At 45.6% G+C, this 24,055-nt stretch overlaps 2 protein-coding genes across 7 annotated transcripts in view; both read right to left on the minus strand.

Annotated features, from left to right (window-relative positions):
- Positions 1 to 2,199: 2,199 nt before the first annotated feature.
- klhl8 (kelch-like family member 8) lies at positions 2,200 to 20,679 on the minus strand. Its single transcript, XM_079898394.1, has 10 exons — positions 20,608 to 20,679; positions 18,606 to 18,787; positions 17,986 to 18,534; positions 10,297 to 10,483; positions 10,049 to 10,192; positions 6,886 to 6,997; positions 6,517 to 6,685; positions 3,860 to 4,019; positions 3,568 to 3,769; positions 2,200 to 3,470 (listed from the first exon to the last, which is right to left on the minus strand). Exons 2-10 carry the CDS (start codon positions 18,762 to 18,764, stop codon positions 3,347 to 3,349), a joined length of 1,806 nt encoding a protein of 601 aa, XP_079754520.1. The 5' UTR covers positions 18,765 to 18,787; positions 20,608 to 20,679; the 3' UTR covers positions 2,200 to 3,346.
- A 1,232-nt stretch (positions 20,680 to 21,911) lies between these two features.
- aff1 (AF4/FMR2 family, member 1) overlaps positions 21,912 to 24,055 on the minus strand; it is a 35,308-nt gene continuing 33,164 nt past the window's right edge. For 5 of the 6 annotated variants that reach the window (XM_079898476.1, XM_079898475.1, XM_079898474.1 and 2 more), the window contains exon 19: positions 21,912 to 23,435. In XM_079898476.1, coding sequence (XP_079754602.1) covers positions 23,299 to 23,435 — 137 coding nt within the window. In that variant the 3' untranslated portion in view covers positions 21,912 to 23,298. The remainder of the gene's footprint in view (positions 23,436 to 24,055) is intronic. The other variant, XR_013824011.1, reaches the window with a different exon arrangement.

Here is a 24,055-nt window from a genome sequence, read left to right on the forward strand (position 1 = left end):
CTAAATTTACGAAAAATAAGACGTTTCCAAGCAGCACAGCAGTAATGACTTTATGAACTTCTTTACTTATAATATTGATAATTGTATGAAAAATTATAACTATGCAACCGTCTACTACAGTATCGCATCAGGGAGTGCATTGTAGTCTCCCTGAGGAAAAATTTGATTCAATCGTTGCTATAGGAGAAGAAGAATTTACTAAACTCGTTAAATCATCTAAATCTACAACATGTATGTTAGACCCTATACCGACTAAGCTACTGAAAGAGATGCTTCCAGAGGTCATAGATCCTCTTCTTAATTTCATTCATTCATCTTTATCATTAGGATACGTACCAAAAACCTTTAAGCTGGCTATGATTAAACTGCTTGATAAAAAAACGCAACTTGATCCTACAGAATTAGTCAATTATAGGCCGATCTCGAATCTACCTTTTCTGTCAAAGATACTAGAAAAGGCAGTATCCTCACAACTGTGTTCCTTTTTAGAAAGAAATGATATCTGTGAGGATTTCCAGTCAGGATTTAGACCGTACCATAGTACCGAGACAGCTCTCGTTAGAGTCACAAATGATTTGCTCTTATCATCCGATCATGGTTGTATCTCTCTATTAGTGTTACTCGATCTTAGTGCTGCATTTGACAACATCGACCACAACGTTCTTTTAAATAGATTAGAACATTATGTTGGCATTACGGGAAATGCACTAGCATGGTTTAAATCATACTTATCTGACCATTATCAGTTTGTAGCAGTAAATGAAGAGATGTCTCATCGATCACAAGTTCAGTATGGCGTACCACAAGGCTCAGTACTAGGACCGCTGCTGTTCACTCTGTACATGCTACCATTAGGAGATATCATTAGGAAGCATGGCATTAGCTTTCACTGTTATGCTGACGATACTCAGCTGTATATTTCTTCACGCCCGGACGAAACTTACCAATTCACAAAAATAACGGAATGTATAGCTGATATAACAAACTGTTACTGGATGACTAGTAATTTTCTAGTTTCCTTCTATTTAAATCTGAAAAAAACAGAGATTCTAATTATTGGACCAAAAACTTCCTCACGAAGAATACTGAATACTAGAATACTGTCTAACACTTGATGGCTGCTCTGTTAAGTCCTCGTCGTCGGTTAGGAACTTGGGTGTGCTCTTTGATACCAATCTTTCATTTGAAAGTCACGTGTCTAGTATCTGTAAAACCGCATTTTCCATCTTAAAAATATATCTAAATTACGCCATATGCTCTCATTGACAAATGCGGAACAATTAGTTCATGCGTTCATGACCTCAAGGCTAGATTATTGTAATGCTCTACTGGGTGGTTGCCCTGCACGCTTAATAAACAAACTACAGCTGGTCCAAAACGCAGCAGAACCAGAAGCCAAAAGAGAAGATTGTCCATGGCAGAATCTATCAGTAACTCCTGATCACTATAAGACACACCATCGTCCTCGGCTAGACCTGGAGAAACAGATCACACACACACACACACACACACACACACACTCTCACTCGCACACACACACACACACACACACTCTAATGAATAGTTTGCGCAGTAAACGCAGTTACAGATGTTTTTTAAAAGCACTAACGGAGGAAAAGACGGAATTGTTGGGTCAGGAATAATTTCACAATTGCAGTGACACTAATGCAGAAGATCAAATGTTGAACGGTAAATCCAAATGTTCATTCTAATGACAGTTCTGGATCTCAAAATGATCACATAAGCACCACAACCAAGATTTGATGATGCTGTACACATTTGTTAATTCTGTTTCCTTTGTCATTGTGAAAATACTCTAAAGTCCAAAGAGGTTCTTTCATAACTCTTACAACAGCACATATTTTAGGACAATATACTTTGAATAAAATCTTTTACTTCTGTGTTACTCTTTAACCTTTTTATAGCTGCAAAATTGTCAAAAAACAATAAAAAGCAGCAAATACAAAACTAAAATGCTAATTACTCTACACTGTCCATTAAACTGCAGTCGTGGACGTTTGGGTTGATGTTAGATAATCTGTTTAGTGCTGCTAAAGGTATTACAGGAAAGAATGTAAACAAACACTTCAGATTATTATATTCACATTTAAACTAAATGGAAAGCTCATGAAACGGAGTTCTATTTCTTACCCACTTTTGGAGCTTCACAGGGTTTTAGAAAGAGAAGAAACAGAAAAGGCGACTGGTTTTCTGTTTTTATTTAATTGTTACAAAGACAAAAGAAAGTCACACAAGAAAAAACTGAATGAAATAAATAAATGGTTATTGAGCAAAACAGTAAAGCATGGGTGAATATGCTATAAAGCGTCATTCCTCAGACAGGTCACGTTTGTTTAAGATAAATATCCATCAAATACACTGCATTAAAATCAGCAGGTACAGAAATGCAGTTAAAATAGTCTGTGCTTCTGTGGATCGGCAAGGATGTTATATAAATCACTATTTGAATATTATATTTGTTACAGTTACACATCACTGAATGCAACATGTTAAACATCTCTGACACCAGTATAATGTAAAACAGTTCAACAATAACAACATTTTAACAGCAGTTCATAAATATGATCAGATGTTTTTTATGCCACTGAAAACATGAACTCAAAAGTAAAAAAAAAATGCATTAGACAAAATAAATATTTCATATTCAGAATTCAGAGACTCAAACCAAACACTTCATACATACATATAAAAACTCAATGTGTGCCCTCATTGTATAAACTGATCTGTTTCAAAGGCAAACATTGTTTCACGTCGAACTAAATCATGTATAACGATGAACGCCACAAAACCAAGCCAGAAAAAGCTTTAAATTTGTAATACACATCGGTAACATATAAAAGTGTCTCTGAGCTTCTGTCTCGGCTAGCTGTTCAACTTCACGTTTGGCAGTGAAAAGCACAAGCCTTAATCACGTTAAACTGTTGAGCACAACCTAAAGCTGAAACCAGTCTAGATTCAGTTCTGTTGAGGATCTGCTAGTGCTCACCAATCTCTGTGATTGTACGCATGCAAACTAACACAGAACCATCTCTTTTTGATTGTTCTTTGGGTCCTGAAGTCACAAAATAGTGATTTTTAACCTTGTGCATCAAGTATCTGATGTCATTCAACGCTTTACATGAGGAACTGCTAAATTGCTGAATTCATGTCATGGATATTCAGAGACTGAACCTCAGCTCTGATTACTGAACACCGTAGTGTAGTTTACTGAACATTCCTTACTTCAGCAGAAACATCAGATCAGTGATCAAAGGGAAACAAACGTCTCTCGTTAGGAAACCAGAAAGCCACGGTAAAGCTGAACGTGGGTGTGTGGAGTGTGTGTCTACATGCAGTCGGCGACGTTACTGGAGCCCTGGCCGACGTCCCGAATCTGACTGATGTGAGTGGAACACACTGCGACTCCGGCTCCGGCCCGACAGTGAGACACCGAGCCAACCAGCTCCCATCTGGAGGAAAACACACACACACACACACACACACACACACAGCAGCTGAGTCCACCTGATTCAGGAAATCACACCCATGCCCGGCTCTATCTCTCACCTGTTCATGCGTGGCTCGAAGGCCTCCACTGTGTTCAGGTAGATGTTTCCGTTGTGGCCCCCGACGGCGAAGACACGCCCCATCACCGTGGCGACGCCGACTCCGCCCCTTGGTGTGGTGAGCTCTGCCACATACTCCCAGCGGCTCGTCCTGGGGTCGAAGCGCTCGACGGAGCTCAGCGGAGAGTTATCGTCAAAACCCCCTTCACACACACACACACACACACACACACACAGCCCGGGTCACATGAGGTCGAAAATTCAGATGATCAAATACACATTCTGATCTTTACCGACAACATAGAGGCATCCGTTGAGTTCGCTGACTCCGTTCCCAGCACGCCGCTGTCCCATTTCCCGCACATCGGTCCATTTGTTCAGATGAGGGTCGAAGCGCTCAACGCTGGACAGCGACGCCACGCCATCATTTCCCCCGACAGCATACACAAAACCCTGACCAACACAGCAAATCAACACATCACATCTCAAACCTGCAACACTCATGAAGAGAAGGAATAAAAACATTGTATAACGCGGGTCGAGGCTAACAGCGGGTCAGTGCAGGCCGAGGCTAACAGCGGGTCAGTGCAGGCCGAGGCTAACAGCGGGTCGGGGCTAACAGCGGGTCAGTGCAGGCCGAGGCTAACAGCGGGTCGAGGCTAACAGCGGGTCAGTGCAGGCCGAGGCTAACAGCGGGTCGGGACTAACAGCGGGTCAGTGCAGGCCGAGGCTAACAGCGGGTCGGGACTAACAGCGGGTCAGTGCAGGCCGAGGCTAACAGCGGGTCAGTGCAGGCCGAGGCTAACAGCGGGTCGGGACTAACAGCGGGTCAGTGCAGGCCGAGGCTAACAGCGGGTCAGTGCAGGCCGAGGCTAACAGCGGGTCGAGGCTAACAGCGGGTCAGTGCAGGCCGAGGCTAACAGCGGGTCAGTGCAGGCCGAGGCTAACAGCGGGTCGGGACTAACAGCGGGTCAGTGCAGGCCGAGGCTAACAGCGGGTCGAGGCTAACAGCGGGTCAGTGCAGGCCGAGGCTAACAGCGGGTCGAGGCTAACAGCGGGTCAGTGCAGGCCGAGGCTAACAGCGGGTCGAGGCTAACGGCGGGCCAGTGCAGGCCGAGGCTAACAGCGGGTCAGCGCAGGCCGAGGCTAACGGCGGGTCAACGCGGGCCGAGGCTAACGGCGGGTCAACGTGGGCCGAGGATAACGCCGGGTCAGCGCGGCTCGAGGCTAACGGCGGGTCAGTGCGGGCCGAGGATAACGGCGGGTCAGGGCGGCTCGAGGCTAACGGCGGGTCAGCGCGGGCCGAGGCTAACGGCGGGTCAGCGCGGGCCGAGGCTAACGGCGGGTCAGCGCGGGCCGAGGCTAACGGCGGGTCAGCGCGGGCCGAGGATAACGGCGGGTCAGCGCGGGCCGAGGATAACGGCGGGTCAGCGCGGCTTGAGGATAACGGCGGGTCAGCGCGGGCCGAGGATAACGGCGGGTCAGCGCGGGCCGAGGATAACGGCGGGTCAGCGTGGCTCGAGGCTAACCGCGGGTCAGCGCGGCTCGAGGATAACGGCGGGTCAGCGCGGCTTGAGGATAACGGCGGGTCAGCGCGGCTTGAGGATAACGGCGGGTCAGCGCGGGCCGAGGATAACGGCGGGTCAGCGCGGCTTGAGGATAACGGCGGGTCAGCGCGGCTTGGAGGATAACGGCGGGTCAGCGCGGGCCGAGGATAACGGCGGGTCAGCGCGGGCCGAGGATAACGCCGGGTCAGCGCGGGCCGAGGATAACGGCGGGTCAGCGCGGGCCGAGGATAACGGCGGGTCAGCGCGGCTTGGAGGATAACGGCGGGTCAGCGCGGCTTGGAGGATAACGGCGGGTCAGCGCGGGCCGAGGATAACGGCGGGTCAGCGCGGCTCGAGGCTAACGGCGGGTCAGCGCGGCTTGGAGGATAACGGCGGGTCAGCGCGGCTCGAGGATAACGGCGGGTCAGCGCGGCTCGAGGCTAACGGCGGGTCAGCGCGGCTTGGAGGATAACGGCGGGTCAGCGCGGCTCGAGGATAACGGCGGGTCAGCGCGGCTTGGAGGATAACGGCGGGTCAGCACGGCTCGAGGATAACGGCGGGTCAGCGCGGCTTGAGGATAACGGCGGGTCAGCGCGGCTTGGAGGATAACGGCGGGTCAGCGCGGGCCGAGGATAACGCCGGGTCAGCGCGGGTCGAGGCTAACGGCGGGTCAGCGCGGGCCGAGGATAACGCCGGGTCAGCGCGGGTCGAGGCTAACGGCGGGTCAGCGCGGGCCGAGGATAACGCCGGGTCAGCGCGGGTCGAGGATAACGGCGGGTCAGCGCGGCTCGAGGCTAACGGCGGGTCAGCGCGGGTCGAGGATAACGGCGGGTCAGCGCGGGCCGAGGCTAACGGCGGGTCAGCGCGGGCCGAGGCTACAGCATTTAGAAAAATATTAATAAAAAATCTTATTTTTACCTCACATTTCTTTAGAAAGAGTGAACATTTCAATTAATTTTCTAATAGGTTTTTATCACATGCGACATCAACAAAGGTACAGAGAAGAGACAGATAAAAAGCAATCTGGTTAGCATAAGTAGCCTTTAGCATCGCATATAAATATAATTCTGCTTCATATGATGATCAGAAGTTATGTCAAGCACTTGCTGGTGTCTGAAAGTGAGTTTTGAGCCGAAAATTGTTTAAAATGACTTGACTGTTGAAGTTAGCTGGTAGCCTGATAACATGGGAAATGAGCAGAGGTGCTGAGCATCTTGGTTTGTAACAACTCCTCAAGCCCCAGTTGGCCTGCTTTGGACCAAGGTATTCGGCAGGCCCAAAAGCACTGGCCGTTGGCTCGGAAGCCCCGACGAGCCACAGAAGTGAGAGTAGAAAGCACCTCGCTTTTGGCCCGACAGTGGAAACACGGCTGTCATAAACTTGTGTTGTTGCGGCTTTCGTACCCCGAGCGCCACAGAACCGACACCTCCTCTGGGCGTGTTCATGGGGGCGACGGCGCTCCAGCGGTCAGACTCGATGTCATAGCGCTCCACATCACTGAAGCAGGAGTTATCATCCAGACCACCGATGGCGTAGATGGGACCGCCGAGAGCAGCCAGCGCAATCCCCCTCCTAATCACAGAACACAGCATTACCTCTCATTCACCTTTGTCAATTGATTCAAAACTTACAATACATTCATTTTGCTAGACGGTTGGATAAAGCATATTTACAGATTAACACCATGAGAATAAAATGATAACTATAAAAATGAATTAAAACTATTTATTTTACGAATAGCATTCAAGCAGAACATTAGGTCGGGTTGTTACCGTTTTGTGTTCATGGACGCTTTCATCATCCACTTGTTGGTGAGTGGATCAAACATCTCCATGTTCCCGAGGTGCTCATTGCCATCATGGCCACCAACAGCATAAACTTTCCCTGTAAATTGATGAATGTGAAGATTTAATCATAGGTTTGTGTCATTTGTTGTAAGCAGGAATTTGATTTTTCCATTTTTGTTTTACTTGCATTCTGCTTCGCCCAACATTGCCTAAAAATGGAGAACAAAATCTGATTCATTTCTAACAGTGTCGGAAGGTGCAGATGTTCAGATCCACTAATAACTAAGTTAATAACGTTTTTACAACGAAAATGAACCATCACTGAACAAACTTAAGCTGGACTATGACGCTATTTTCTTCTAGATCTGCTGTACAGCCGAAACAAACTTTGTTGCATTATTTTCCTGTTATCTCTCTAAAGCTGCTTTGAAACAATCTGTATTGTAAAAAGCGCTTTATAAATAAAGGTGACTTGACCCTAACCCTAACCCACGCTAACCATGAGGAGTGAGATATAATCGCACAGCCCTAGTCAGGCATGAAAACAGGTCAGGGGTAAAAAAGGTGAGAAGGATGCGGCAGCAAAAAATCCAATCCAATCAACTTTATATATATATACAGTCGTGCTCAGAATTAATCATACCCCTGGTAAATATGATCAAAAATGGCTGTAAAAAATAAATCTGCATCGTTTATCCTTTTGATCTTTCATTCAAAAAATTGGCAAAAATCGAACCTTTCATTGAAGTAAAAGAATTGAAAGTGGGGGGGGGAAATCACATTATGAAATAAATGTTTTTCTCCAAAACACGTTGGCCACAATTATTCATACCCCTAGAATTTTTTATGAATAAAATATCTCTGCAGTATATTCCCATTAATATTTACCTTTTTTAGCACACCAGGGTGACTTGGAACATGAAATTGTCCAGCTATGACTTCGTGTTTCACAGGAGTTTAAATATGAGGAAGCACAAAGGCCAAATTCCCTGAATCATCCATCACAATGAGGAAAAACACTAGGGCTGTACTGTCCTAGTCGATTAGTCGATTAGTTGGTCGATACGTTCTGGTTCGACCAAAATTCTGATTGGTCGATTTTCTGCCGCGTTTATTTCATCAGTTTTGCCGCGCTGAGGCGCGCTCATTTCATCAGGTGGAAAGCACTAACTGCTAATGGGGGTGTTTTCAGAGTACCCTTGTTTCACTGTAACAGTCTGTCTTCAAAACACCCCCCTTGTTTTCACCTTTTTTGGATTAGTTCAACCCAAGAGAGAGCGTCGAGCGTAGAAGGTTTGATGCTGAATATTATTTATTTAATTGTGAGAGCGTTTAATAGTCAGTCCTCTTCTAACATGTCAACAACAAAGAAATCGACAGTGTGCCAGCATTTTGTTAAAATTGATAACAGGAAAAAGGTCGAATGCAAAGTTTGCAAGCAACAGTTTTCCACAGCTTGACGACAAACATGACATATCATCTAAAAGTGGTAAGCTCACTTGTCTGCGTTAGCTTGCCCAGTCTGTTTTGAGTAGGCTATGAACATATCAGAATTTGCATATTTCAATGTTTTAGTGTGATAACCTAACTTTTTTATTTTTTATTTGGAGCCTAATGCGCAATTGCGCTGTGCTGTTGGTTGTGTTAGTTTTGAGCCTAGGATGCTTTATTTTTCAGTTATGCACTTTATTTCGTTTCTGCTCTTGATCTGGTTTGTTTAATAAATATTTTTTTTTTATTAAAGTGGACGTGCCTTTTGTGTTTATTAAGAGTAAAAGCTTTAAGTTAATAGTCTATTCGTGTCTCAGCTGCGAAGCTGAGCTCATGTTCAGCCTCGCTCGGTGCGAGGACATGCACGGTGAAATGATAGTGTCTGACAGTTATAACTTATTATTATAACATATGACAAAAATAATTGTCTAAATTATGTTGCATATTCCTCAACAGTTCTTGTGATGATATCACTAGTTGACAACATAGTACTATTTTCGGAAATCATAAGCTATGATATTGCGCAGGTGCACGTGATGCAGCGCTGTCAGAGCTGACAGACTCGAGTGTCAGACTCATTTCAGTGCAAAATAATTAGGTCAAAAACGATTTAATATACTGCAAATAGCCTACTAGTTGTTTATGTTTATTTATAATTCATTTAGGCGGACAACAAGGCTACCAAGTACTGCGCACAGTGCGCATCTAATTAATTTAACGTTTTTTTTTCTAACATCATTTTTAGTCGATTTTAGTCGATTTTTAGTCGAAAATTTCAGGACTTCAGTCGACCAAGATTTTCTTTGGTTGAGTACAGCCCTAAAAAACACAGAATATAGTTCTGATGTGCAGCAAAAGATTGTTGACCATCACAAAATAGAAAGTGGCTGTAAGAAAATAGCTAAAGAATTGAAAATCCCCATTTTGACCATCAGGGCAATAATTAAGAAGTTATAATCAACTAAAGATGTTACGAATCTGCCAGGAAGAGGACGTGTGTCTATATTGTCTATATTGTTTGAGTGGCCAAAGACTCTTCAAGGATCACAAATGGAGAATTGCAGAGATTAGTTGAGTCTTGGGGTCAGAAAGCCAAAAAAACAACAGTTAACATTGTAAGCTAACTTACCTCAGGCTTGCTTTCCGACGTGCGGTTCTTTGTTCGGCAGTGTGTCCGGTTGTCAGACTTGCGGTGTAAAAGACTTTGAAAACAATTCTGCCCTACTTTGACTCAGATTGGCTGTCAGGTTTCGGCATTAGAAATGATGATTGGTTTTTTAAAGCTGCAACGTTTATGGTAACTATAGAGATATAGCTGGTAAATGCTGGCCACGACCACGAACCCCCCACCAATAAATATTTTCTCATCGGATCAGCACAAATCACGTAGGTGACCCATTTTGGTTTTAAAACGGCGAATTTCGCCGAAAGGTGAGGAGTTTTCATGCCTGCCTAGTTCATATAGCCTCTCTCTTAAAATACTTCTACGCTGATGTTTAAACCTACAAATCTAAAGGCCACCTGAAAAAGGATGTTAAAAGTGAAAGTGTCTCTTAATAACAAACAAAATATTTTCATCTTTGAATCATTCTTTTACAAACTGCTTTTCTCTATAAATCACTGCTTCTTTTACTTGCTTTTCATATCTCTTTCTCACCTGCCACTGAAATCACTCCCACGTGTCTCCGTCTGCTGTTCATTTCAGGGCCGAAGAACCAGCTGTTTTTACTGATGGAGTAACACTCGATACTGCGGAATGGGTCACCGGATCCCCCCCGTCCCCCAACACAGAACAACACACCTGTCAAAAGTACAGCAGGTACCCAGAGGTTTAAATGTCGAATGACAGAAAAGAAAGACTAAACTACACAAGTGTGAAAAAGAAGCAGGGCCGAATGTCCAGACCTGCGGTGTGTTTGCGGGGTGTCATACGGATTGAATACTCAAAGTCAGGAACGCTCTTGTTACTAAGGTGCAAATGATAGTTGCGAGCCTCATCCAAAAGATCTCTGCAGTTCAGATTGGCCTTGATCATCTCCTCTTTGGCAACAGTGGATGTGAGGAAATCCACCGGCAGCAGAGGAAGACGCACCTGTGTGAGAAAAACCCATCAGATCAGGATGCTTCTATCAGATTAAGAAAAAATCTGAAAAAATAAACTAGCATGAATACAAGTGCCTAAATAAATAAATTTGCTAACAAGACCTTAAAAAGATCCAAGCCTGTTTCTGAAATGCGATTCTGAATCTGTACATGGTTACATGGGGAAACTGGACCGTGCGGCACACTTCAACATTTTACCATGTTTCCACAGATCCAGCCATACTGACACTTCTGTTGGACTTCACAGGGCTCTAGACTGCGACCAAATGTGATAATTTGAGAATGTGCGGGTCGCATTTGTACGAGCGCATGGTCACGCACTCAATCGATGTCTGGCTACCTATACTTTCATTTACGGCCGTCCGCGAGCATGAGTGATGCATGAGCAGCGTGTAATTTTTTCTGCCGTGCATTTTAACCAATGAGTGCATTCACACTGGGAGCAGAAGCAGCGTACATGCATCAAGCAGGAGCAGGAACAGTAGCAGGAAATGGAACAGGAACAGCAGCAGCAGTAGGAGCTGGAGCAGGAGCAGGCGCAGGAGCAGGAGCAGGAACAGGAACCGGAACAGGAGGAGAAGCTGGAGCAGGAACAGTAACAGGAAATGGAACAGGAACAGGAGCCGCAGCAGGTAAAGGAACAGGAGTAGCAGCAGGAACAGGAGCTGGAGCAAGAACAGGAACCGGAGTAGCAGCAGGAACAGGAGCTGGAGCAGGAACAGGAACGGGAGCTGGAGCAGCAGCAAGAGCAAGAGCAAGAGCAGGAGCAGGAACAGGAACAGGAAAGGGAGCAGGAACAAGAGCAGAAACAGGAGCAAGAGCAAGAGCAGGAGCAGGAACCGGAACAGGAGGAGAAGCTGGAGCAGGAACAGTAACAGGAAATGGAACAGGAACAGGAGCCGCAGCAGGTAAAGGAACAGGAGTAGCAGCAGGAACAGAAGCTGGAGCAAGAACAGGAACCGGAACAGGAGCAGGAACAGTAACAGGAAAGGGAGCAGGAACAGGAGCAGGAACAGGAGCAGCAGCAGCAGGAGCAGGAACAGGAACGGGAGCTGGAGCAGCAGCAAGAGCAAGAGCAGGAGCAAGAACAGGAACAGGAAAGGGAGCAGGAACTGGAACAGGAGCAAGAGCAAGAACAAGAGCAGGAGCAGGAACAGGAACAGGAACAGGAGAGGGAGCAGGAACAGGAATAGGAGCAAGAGCAAGAGCAGGAGCAGGAGCAGGAACAGGAAAGGGAGCAGGAGCAGGAGCAGGAGCAGGAACAGGAGCAGGAGCAGGAGCAGGAGCAGGAACAGGAGCAGGAACAGGAGCAGGAACAGGAGCAGGAATAGGAGCAAGAGCAAGAGCAAGAGCAAGAGCAAGAGCAGGAACAGGAGTAAGAGCAGGAGCAGGAGCAAGAGCAGGAGCAGGAACAGGAGCAAGAGCAAGAGCAGGAACAGGAGCTGGAGCAGGAAAGGGAGCAGGAGCAGGAACAGGAACAGGAGCAAGAGCAAGAGCAAGAGCAGGAACAGGAGCTGGAGCAGGAAAGGGAGCAGGAGCAGGAACAGGAGCAGGAACAGGAACAGGAGCACGAGCAAGAGCAGGAACAGGAACAGGAACAGGAACAGGAGCTGGAGCAGCAGCAAGAGCAGGAACAGGAGCAGGAGCAGGAACAGGAACAGGAGCAGGAACAGGAGCTGGAGCAGCAGCAAGAGCAGGAGCAGGAGAAGCATCAAGAGCAGGAGCAGGAACAGGAACAGGAGCTGGAGCAGCAGCAAGAGCAGCAGCTGGAGCAGGAGCTGGAGCAAGAGCAAGAGCAAGCGCAGGAGCAGGAGCAAGAGCAAGAGCAAGAGCAAGAGCAAGAGCAAGAGCAGGAGCAAGAGCACGAGCAGGAGCAGGAGCAGGAGCAGGAGCAGGAGCAGGAGCAAGAGCAAGAGCAGGAGCAGGAGCAGGAGCAGGAGCAGGAACAGGAGCAGGAGCAGGAACAGGAACAGGAACAAGAGCAAGAGCAAGAGCAGGAACAGGAACAGGAGCTGGAGCAGCAGCAAGAGCAGGAATAGGAGCAGGAACATGATCAGGAGCAGGAAGAGGAACAGGAGCAGGAACAGGAGCTGGAGCAGGAACAGGAGCTGGAGCAGCAGCAAGAGCAGGAACAGGAGCAAGAGCAAGAGCAAGAGCAGGAGCAGGAACAGGAGCAGGAGCAGGAGCAGGAGCAGAAGCAGAAGCAGAAGCAGGAACAGGAGCAGGAGCAGGAGCTGGAGCAGGAGCTGGAGCAGGAGCTGGAGCAGCAGCAAGAGCAGGAGCAGCATCAAGAGCAGGAACAGGAGCAGGAGCAGGAACAGGAGCAGGAGCAGGAACAGGAGCTGGAGCAGCAGCAAGAGCAGCAGCTGGAGCAGGAGCAGGAACAGGATTAGGAACAGGAACAGGAATGGGAGCTGGAGCAGCAGCAAGAGCAAGAGCAAGAGGAGGAGCAGGAACAGGAACAGGAACAGGAAAGGGAGCAGGAAAGGGAGCAGGAACAAGAGCAGGAACAGGAGCAAGAGCAGGAGCAGGAACAAGAGCAGGAACAGGAGCAAGAGCAGGAGCAGGAGCAGGAAAGGGAGCAGGAACAGGAGCAGGAGCAGGAGCAGGAGCAGAAACAGGAACAGGAGCTTGAGCAGGAACAGGAGTAGGAACAGGAGAAGGAACAGGAACAGGAGCTGGAGCAGCAGCTGGAGTAGGAGCAGGAGGAGGAGCAGGAACAGGAAAGGGAGCAGGAACAAGAGCAGGAACAGGAGCAAGAGCAAGAGCAAGAGCAGGAGCAAGAGCAGGAGCAGGAAAGGGAGCAGGAGCAGGAACAGGAGCAGGAGCAGGAGCAGGAGCAGGAACAGAAACGGGAAAAGGAACAGGAGCTGGAGCAGCAGCAAGAGCAGCAGCTGGAGCAGGAGCAGGAACAGGAGTAGGAACAGGAGCAGGAACAGGAACGGGAGCTGGAGCAGCAGCAAGAGCAAGAACAAGAGCAAGAGGAGCAGGAACAGGAACAGGAAAGGGAGCAGGAACAAGAGCAGGAACAGGAGCAATAGCAAGAGCAAGAGCAAGAGCAGGAGCAGGAACAGGAACAGGAACAGGAACAGGAAAGGGAACAGGAGCAGGAATAGGAGCAGGAATAGGAGCAAAAGCAAGAGCAAGAGCAGGAGCAAAAGCAGGAACAGGAAAGGGAGCAGGAACAGGAGCAGGAATAGGAGCAGGAATAGGAGCAAAAGCAAGAGCAAGAGCAGGAGCAAAAGCAGGAACAGGAAAGGGAGCAGGAACAGGAGCAGGAATAGGAGCAAGAGCAAGACGCCGGTTTCACATTGCACGCGTTAGCAGATCGTAAGCAGCGCAGGAGCAGTGCGTATGGTGAGCGGGAGCAGGACACACGCGTTTTGCTTTCACACTAGCAGCGTTTGTCACGTGCGGCTGAACCGCAGCGTGTGTACAGACAGAGTACTATATAATGGGTAAGTTGGCATTGCTTTATTTCATTTTCAAATACATTTAAGAGAAAAGACTTGTCAAGAAGCTTATTTTATTAATAATTTCATTTATATAACTTTTGGTTCATCTTTGTTTTTATTGTTCGGGCAACAAGTTTGTTTTTGGACATTTGGTTTCTTTTTAAATTGCTGTTGGCCATTTGTTTGACTGTTTAAAACACAACAGATATCATCAATGCGCTTTTTGGGTAAAACTGCGGTGTATTTTGGCCATGATCAATGCATTGTCACTTTAATTCAGCGTAAGCGGCGCAGCAAAAATAGACTGGGCGCCGAAACTATCGTGGCACTGCTGCTCCTGCTCTGCTACGCGCTGCCGAGCCGCCTCTGCGTGCGGTGTGAATGCTCTAATCTGTTAACATGGGCGGCGAAACAAATACACGCTGCTTACGTTCTGCTAACGCATGCAGTGTGACGCCGGTTTCACACTGCACGCGTTGGCAGATTGTAAGCAGCGCAGGAGCAGTGCGTACGGTGAGCGGGAGCAGGACACGCGCGTTTTGCTTTCACACTAGCAGCGTTTGTCACGTGCGACTGATCCGCGGCGTGTGTACAGACAGAGTACTCTATAATGGGTAAGTTGGCATTGCTTTATTTCGTTTTCAAATAGATTTAAGAAAAAAGATTTGTCAAGAAGCTTATTTTATTAATCATTTCATTTATATAACTTTTGGTTCATCTTTGTTTTTATTGTTCGGGCAACAAGTTTGTCTTTGGACATTTGTTTTCTTTTTAAATTGCTGTTGATCATTTGATTGACTGCTTAAAACACAATAGATATTATCAATGCGCTTTTTGGGTAAAACTGCGGTGTATTTTGGCCATGATCACTGCATTGTCACTTTAATTCGGCATAAGCAGCGCAGCAAAAATAGACTGTGTGCCGAAACTATCGCGGCACTGCTGCTCCTGCTCTGCTCCTGCTACGCGCCGCCTCTGCGTGCGGTGTGAATGCTCTAATCTGTTAACATGGGCGCCGGAAAAAATACGTGCTGCATACGCTCTGCCAAAGCGTGCAGTGTGAAACCGGCGAGAGCAAGAGCAGGAGCAGGAGCAGGAACAGGAGCAGGAGCAGGAGCAGGAACAGGAACAGGAGTAGGAGCAGAAGCAGGAGCAGGAGCAGGAACAGGAGCAGGAGCAGGAACAGGAACAGGAGCAGGAGCAGGAGCAGGAGCAAGAGCAGGAACAGGAGTAGGAGCAGGAACAGGAACAGAAACAGGAGCAAGAGCAAGAGCAAGAGCAAGAGCAGGAGCAGGAACAGGAGCAGGAGCAGGAACAGGAGCAGGAGCAGGAGCAGGAGCAGGAAAGGGAGCTGGAGCAGCAGCAAGAGCAGAAACAGGAGCAGGAACAGGAGCAAGAGCAAGAGCAGGAACAGGAGCAGGAGCAGGAGCAGGAGCAGGAGCTGGAGCTGGAGCTGGAGCAGGAGCAGGAACAGGAACAGGAGCAGGAGCAGGAGCAGGAGCAGGAGCAAGAGCAAGAGCTGGAGCAGGAACAGGAACAGGAGCAGGAGCAGGAGCAAGAGCAAGAGCAGGAGCAGGAGCAGGAACAGGAGCAGGAACAGGAGCAGGAGCAGGAGCAAGAGCTGGAGCAGGAGGAGCAGCAAGAGCAGGATCACGCCGGTTTCACACTGCACGCGTTAGCAGAGCGTAAGCAGCGCGTATTTTTTTTGGCGCCCATGTTAACAGATTAGAGCATTCACACCGCACGCAGAAGCGGCGCGGCAGTGCGAAGCAGGAGCAGAGCAGGAGCAGCAGTGCTGCGATAGTTTCGGCGCCCAGTCTATTTTTGCTGCGCCGCTTACACTGAATTAAAGTGACAATGCATTGATCATGGCCAAAATACACCGCAGTTTTACCCAAAAAGCGCATTGATGATATCTATTGTTTTAAACAGTCAATCAAATGACCAACATCAATTTAAAAAGAAAACAAATGTCCAAAAACAAACTTGTTGCCCGCACAATAAAAACAAAGATGAACCAAAAGTTAAATAAATGAAATGATTAATAAAATAAGCTTCTTGACAAGTCTTTTTTCTTAAATGTATTTGAAAACAAAATAAAGCAATGCCAACTTAGCCATTATAGAGTACTCTGTCTGTACACACTAGGGGTGTAACGGTACACAAAAATCACGGTTCGGTACGTACCTCGGTTTTAAAGTCACGGTTCGGTTTATTTTCGGTACAGTAAGGGAAAGAAATGCAAACATTAAACTGCAGGTTGTTTATTACTATAAACTTTTTTTTAACAATTTGTTTACACTTTTTTAAACACTTTTTAATAAAATATAATAATATATATAAAATAAAAAAAAAGAATAAGAAATAAAATACTGCTGCAAAGTTCTCCACTAAATAAAATACTCTCAGTCTCAAACCAATATGACATAATAAAATATAATGAAAAATATAAATAAATAACTATGATTACAGTGCAGCATACCAATCCCAGCTTGTAGGCCTGCTCATATTTAAAAATTAATGCTGGGAATCAAAAAAAAAAAAAAAAGAACTAATTAATTGCACAATTTGCTGTAATTAATTGCAATTCCTCCAAGCTTGTAATCATCAATAATTAAACTTATAAATCACCTAATTAAATGAAACACGGGGAAAAAAGTAACAGAAAATAGCCCTATATTAAAATAATATTAAACATAAATATATCAATGTAGTATTATTTTTCAATAATCAATCAACATAATCAATTTAAGATTTTTACTAGTGATCGGAGCAGGTCATTTTACCATTGTTGCCAGCATAACTATACCAGCTCAGCAAACAGAAGTGTACTACAGAGAAATTTCACCTTATTTGAGCGGACTTTGCTTTTCCAGTGCGTGATCGGTACATGACTGGAGTGTTTGGGCCGTTAACGACAGAGCAGAACGCGCAGCGCAAACACGGACTCGAACACTGAGCAGACAGCGCAGCGGGCCGACACACACACACACACACACACACGCGCGCGCGGAACGGAGAGTGCGGCGGCGCACACGGAGCGGAAAAGTTTTTTTTCGCCCTGCAGTCTATTTCATTGGTTTAGTTTACAGTGACGACGGGTGGGTAAAACACTGGTAAAACTTTAGAATCAGCTGCAGGGCGGGATTTGCGCTGAACGCGGAGACTTCCGCCACTTAATATGTTCGTGTGGAAACACGAAAATGTACCTATGTTCCGCACACAAAATATTGCATTCAGTCATTCGGTACACACGTGCACCGAACCGAAAGCCCTGTACCGAAACGGTCCGGTACGAATACACATACCGTTACACCCCTAGTACACACGCTGCGGTTCAGTCGCGCGTGACAAACGCTGCTAGTGTGAAAGCAAAACGCGTGTGTCCTGCTCCCACTCACCATATAATAATAAATATTTATAGAAGATTTACCCATTTAAACTAGTTTTTAATTATTCAGTTTGTGTGAAGATATGGTGTATTAAAAAAACTACAGCCATAAAATATATATTAACTTTCTTTTAGTTTATTAATACACAGACTTTAGTTAATTAATACACAGACAGAAAGCCTATATAGGCTCTAGCTCAACCCAAATCAAACCCGTGTCATGAAACAACATGATCGGAGATTTTTTCTTGGTTGTGTTTTTGGTTTACCAATTACATGCGATTGTACACACCTCATATTAATAAACTTTTGAGATTATCAAGTTTATAAGTGACCAACTTCAAAAACAGATATAGTTGTGTTAGTAAAGAAATGCTCATTTATGTAGCTTTAAGCTTCTGCTGCTGTACAAACGCTTCCAGTGTGAATCCTCTCGCACGTCTGCAGTGATGATGATGTAGTTACGCTTGCGTGAAGCTCAAGCTTGCGGCGTGAAACGGCCATTTTAGGGACTTATCTAATACATTAAACTTGTACAATGTGTGTTGGGATCTGCTGGATTTGCATGGAAGCAGGATCTGGCAGGATATTTCAGCAGGTCAAGTTTACTTATTGAAAAAACCTTGTAAAACATGAGCGGCTCACCTGAGACAAGATCTGATCCAGCCAGATGTCGTGGTGCTTCAGATTAGCTTTCAGCCACTTGACCGCGGCGTTGTACACTTGAGTCTCGGACTGAATGTTGAGGTCGCTGGAGGCCAGCAGTGTTTTCAGGTGCTGTGGTGAAACGCAGATGAAATCCTCACACTCCACCACTTCGCTAAAATGCTCACACGCGTACCGGTCGGCCATGTCCATCAGATCCACCCTGTTGTGACTCTCTGCAAACGTGCGAACGGCCAGGCAGTTGGAGGGGTGGAAGTGCGCCTTCATGTACTCGCAGCAGGCGCGTGCGATCAGCTCCACCTGCAGGATACAGGCGGCGTACAGCAGCGGCTGAACGTTATCCACCGTCAGCGTCAGCCGCGACGAGTATGCGAATCCCACCAGGTCCTGGATGGCGTCAGCGTCAAAATCCCGGATCTCAATCAGGTCCTGTTTGGCCTCGGCCATGTCTGAGAGGAACATGGCACGGAAGTATGGAACAACGCAGGCCAGAACTAGTTTGTGACATGGTATGAGTCTGTTTCCAACCTTCAGGAAAAAAGAAAAGGGAGACATTTAGGATGAGATGATTGTGACACGGACCTCACGCTGTTTCGTACCTTCAGAGTGACGTCACACAGTTCTCCGTTCTCATAGAACTGTCGGAGCGAGTTGTGGAAGTCCTTCCAGGCCTCTTGGGCTTCGAACACGAACGACCCGTCCACCTCGCCCTCGCTGTTCGACGAGCATTTCTGCTGCTTCCCATGTTCAGGCACCATGTCTCGCTCACACACGCCAACACCTGCAGACACACACATGCGTTTACTGTCTGTGGATGGACAGAACACTTCAGTTAAAGACTGGCAGACAGAATCTCCTCTGAGCACAAAATACACTGAGACCCAACACAATAACATTCATCACAAATGAGTCGAGTGTTAAATCCTAAAACTGACATGCTGTTCGTATAAACGGCTCCTCATAACGGACCTCATAATAGACACACACACACACACACATACACACACTAGGGCTGCACATAAACTGATTTGGCTTATCGCGTTTTTAAAATCGCTAATGCTGTGATCATTTGTTATGCGTGTCAGTGATGATCGGCTCTGTAAACGCGGCTCACTCTGAAAGCACTGCGACTTTGAGTCACTTATAAACGTGCATCTGAAAAAGCAACACGCGTTAAACATCTTTCCAAACATGAGAAGCATTTATGAACCTCTTGTCCAACAAAAGACAACATTTAATAACATGCATTTACTCCAAACTCACTTCATAAGGACAGTTGAGCTCCTCCTTCTGTGAGATGATGAGCTTCTGACACAGAATAAGGCAGTCGTGTGTTTATTAGTCGTGTTTAATCAAAGCGTTTCAATCTTCTGTTTATTCAGATACAGCGACAGAGGTTTCCTGGAATGATGTGTGTTATCATACTTCTGCGGCGTGTGAGACGCCCTCTGGTGTTCAGAGGGATATGTGGTGTGTGTGTGTGTGTGTGTGTGTGTGTGTGTGTGTGTGTGTGTGAGACGCCCTCTGGTGTTCAGAGGGATATGTGGTGTGTGTGTGTGTGTGTGTGTGTGTGTGTGTGTGTGTGTGTGTGTGTGAGACGCCCTCTGGTGTTCAGAGGGATATGTGGTGTGTGTGTGTGTGTGAGACGCCCTCTGGTGTTCAGAGGGATATGTGGTGTGTGTGTGTGTGTGTGTGAGACGCCCTCTGGTGTTCAGAGGGATATGTGGTGTGTGTGTGTGTGTGTGTGTGTGTGTGTGTGTGTGTGTGTGTGTGTGTGTGTGTGTGTGTGTGACGCCCTCTGGTGTTTAGAGAGATATGTGGTGTGTGTGTGTGTGTGTGTGTGTGTGTGTGTGAGACGCCCTCTGGTGTTTAGAGAGATATGTGGGGTGAGTGTGTGTGTGTGTGTGTGTGTGTGACACCCTGACACAATAGACACTCATTCACACACACACACACACACACACTCTCACTCACACAAATTCAGACATAATTCTTTGTTCAAGAGTCACAGTGCAGTGACTTTTAAACTGAGAAACAGACTATTTTAACAGATTCAAATAGATCATAACTATATCAATCATAAACATGTTCAGATGACTATCACTGCTCACACGACATGAAAATGACCGTCAGAAAGATTTAAGTACAATAAAGATGTCATGCCATCTATTGTTTCATGCGGTCTTTTGAAAGCTGGGATTTGATAAGATATTACATAAATTACACGTTATACCTTCAAGGAATAACACTACACACATAGATATACAGATATACAAATATTTGAATTGAACGAGATCATCATTGTCAAAGACACTGACTGTTATCAATGAATAACCCATTTTATCTATTTTTTATTGTACGAGTAATCACTTCAATGTTGTTGGTCAATTTTCGTGAATATTCCGTATAAAAGACATTCATTTTAACAAGTTTTTGTTTTCTAAAGTAAAACAAAACACGGCAGCACGAGCTAAAATATCAACACATCAAACAAGACGGATTCAAGTACAGGAACTGACAGAGATTAGCCATTCTGACGATTCGACGTTAAAGAAATTTGAATTAGCTGTGTGAATTGTAATGTTTTTGTCAATGTTTTACCACATTTTCAGCAGCAGCATCCGCACTCAAGACGAACCACGGCGGAACTTCCGCGTTCTGAAGCGCTATGAACTCTGGGAATTGAAGTCCAAAGGAAACGTCAATCAAAATCGTCCGTTTGAGAACCCATCTGACAGCTTGCTGGAACCAGAGCCATGCAGAGAAAAGATGGACGACGCACATTCACTCCCTTCCAATGTAATTAGTGATGGGAAACTTAAGCTTTCCCCTCAACTGTATCGTAAAATGGTTCATTACTCGAAGCTTTTCAACACGGTTCACACTGACGACATCTGGTGGTCAAAGCGTGGAAAATCGGCCTTTTGCGTCCCAGACATTTTTTATTGTTTCAAATAATAATTCAGTTTGTGTTACGAAAACCATATAAGGTAATACAAATATTTAATCTAATAATAGTCTTTCAAATGTCATTAGCCTATAAATGTGAGGCTGAGAATAAATGCATGAAAAAAAGAATACATTTACAAATTAATATTAAAAGAATGTGTACTGTTGTGTTCTACACAGTGTTGGGAAGGTTACTTTGGAAATGTAATAGGTTACAGATTTCAAGTTATCCTATTTAAAATGTAATAAGTAGTGTAACTATTTCAATTACTTTACTAAAGTAAAATCTAAAGATAAAGCATCTTTGATTGGCAGCTGGTGGAGGCGTTGCTGAATACACGAACACAAAACCACTTCAGAAAACACAAATCAATCAAACGTCTCAAGCCTGTGTGTTTACATGAGATCCACAAACTCTGAAGAGCAACAGTGACACATCAGCGGTCTATGACGGAGTTTCATGATTGTAGTTCAGTATGTTTAATTCTAATACATTTTATTTCTGCAACAGGGCCTTATTAACTGGCCATTAATGTAGACTATAGATTTCTTATCAAACAGTGTTTTGGTTAGAGATCTTCCGTCTGAAAGAATCATTGTAAATGTTTTCGTTCTCCGCAAACTAATGAAGTGCAGATTCATGTTAGATCAGATATGCTGATTCTGATGGTCATGTTGGTCTGGTTAATGCAGAGAGATGTGACTCTAATTAAGACTTTAATCATTGAAGCCATGAGTGAAAGTGCCGTCCTGTTATCAACAATCAGCTCGTTAAAAAAGTCAGGAAAGGTGAAATATCTTGGATTTGACTTTTATTTCAGATTAATAGTAAATAGCTAGTAATCTTTGGGGAAATGGCCGTTTCTGTCCTCGAGATGGATTATTCAAGTCTGAGGAACATTACGAGCTGCTCTGTAAATATAGGCGAAGGCAATAAAAGTCACTGAAGTAGGAAAGACTTCACAGATCCAGCAAAGCTTCCCAGTCTGGGTTAGTAAATCATCTCTCATTTCAGGAAGGCACATGAGACGGAGAAATTCATTTTAAGAGATCCTTTATCTCACTGTCAGTTGGTTTATTGAACGATTGTTGATATTTTTATTTTTGTGATTAATATATTTCTGTCATGAATAACCTGTGAGGTGCCAAAGACAAATGAGAACAAATAATAAAGGATAATAAAGATTTATTCAATTCATATCCAAATGGATCCTGAGAAAAGGATCTTCAGTCCTCAATATAAGTCGACTGAACTCAGAACCCGAAAAAAAGGGAACAAGGCACCAAAACTACAGTTTCTTTTCTTTTTTCACAAACACAATGTGACACACAAACACATTTTCAATTAAGATTTGGCAATTAATCAAATCAGACTTTTGCCCTTTATGAGTTTGATAAGGTAGTAGAAAACCAAGCGAAACTCCCACTGCACAATCATGGGGTATAAAATAAATAGACATAGTTTCACACTGATGGTCCATTTCGACAGTATCTTAATCTTCCAGAGTTGTCAGAAAATAAAACGAATCATCATCATCTGGGTGTCAATCATCATCATCTGGTGTCAATCATCATCATCTGGTGTCAATCATCATCTGCTGCTCTGGACCCAAGACTGAGAGGAAAAGGAAATACTTAGTGCTCGAGTTAAAAAGTGCCGAAGGATTTGACCAATGAGGAGCCGCTATCGAGAACAAGCGGCCAACCAATCAGCTGTTCTGAAAATCATTTCTGCACTTGATCAAAAATGATACACGAAATATCTGCTAACACAAATAAATACAATAATGCCTCACTGCAAAAAAAGGAGAAAAAAAGACAAAATCACATATTTGTCCAAACAGATTCTCCCAACATCTGGATCAACATTAAAGAGAGACAATCATGAGAAAAGCTCCAGAGGGTCAGAGGTCAGAGGTCAGGCCCATCGGCTGTATATGCAAACAACTGTGACACTGTTTCTCTAATGGGTCACAGGTCACAGGTCACATGTGATGATATAAATACTAGAAATCAAAAACATTTGCATTGCAATTCTCGACACTCATCTGATCAACTAACCGTAAGCAAATACAAAATAAAGGCACTTGCTGCTCTTACAGTGTCACTGTACAGTGTGTGTGTGTGTGTGTGTATATGTGTCACACACAGTCATACAAAGCAAGTGAGAAGAGAAGCTGCTGGACTGTGTTGGAGAGGAAGAGGAGCAGTGCTGGATGAGCAGGACGACCCGTGGGTTTGAAGAACATCGCCATGATCACGTTTCAGAATGATGAAGAGTTTCAGACGACACGATCAATCTCTCTTCATCTTCCCAGAATCCCTCATCTCTTCCTCTGGGAATCAGGTGATCAGAGCTGGTTCTGGTTCTGTGTCGCGTCTGATCCGGTGGAGCCCGAGACGAATGTACGTCACTAACGAGATCATGGAGGCCGTCAGACTCAGAGGAGCGACGGATGAATCCAGCTCTCGCAGCAAACCTGCAGAAACACAACACTGATATCATGAACCACACACACACACACACACACACACACACACACACACACACACACACCAGAACCACACACACCAGAACCAGAACCACACACACCAGAACCAGAACCACACACACACACCAGAACCAGAACCACACACACCAGAACCAGAACCACACACACACACACACACCAGAACCAGAACCACACACACCAGAACCAGAACCACACACACACACACACACCAGAACCAGAACCACACACACCAGAACCAGAACCACACACACCAGAACCAGAACCACACACACACACACACCAGAACCAGAACCACACACACCAGAACCAGAACCACACACACCAGAACCAGAACCACACACACACACACACACCAGAACCAGAACCACACACACCAGAACCAGAACCACACACACCAGAACCAGAACCACACACACACACACACACACACACACACCAGAACCAGAACCACACACACCAGAACCAGAACCACACACACACACACAAGAACCAGAACCACACACACCAGAACCAGAACCACACACACCAGAACCAGAACCACACACACACACACACACACACCAGAACCAGAACCACACACACCAGAA

This window comes from Squalius cephalus (assembly GCF_949319135.1).
Source record: "Squalius cephalus genome assembly, chromosome: 17".
In the NCBI taxonomy this organism is placed as follows: Eukaryota; Metazoa; Chordata; class Actinopteri; order Cypriniformes; family Leuciscidae; genus Squalius; species Squalius cephalus.

Coding starts and splice junctions, on each gene's coding strand:
- klhl8 (XM_079898394.1), bottom strand. CDS start 18,764: ATGGTGCCTGAACATGGGAAGCAGCAGAAATGCTCGTCGAACAGCGAG. Junction 4,020..6,516: donor TCGGTTCTGTGGCGCTCGGG/GTACGAAAGCCG, acceptor TGTGTTGGTCAG/GGTTTTGTGTATGCTGTCGG. Junction 3,471..3,567: donor TTCGAGCCACGCATGAACAG/GTGAGAGATAGA, acceptor GTTTTCCTCCAG/ATGGGAGCTGGTTGGCTCGG.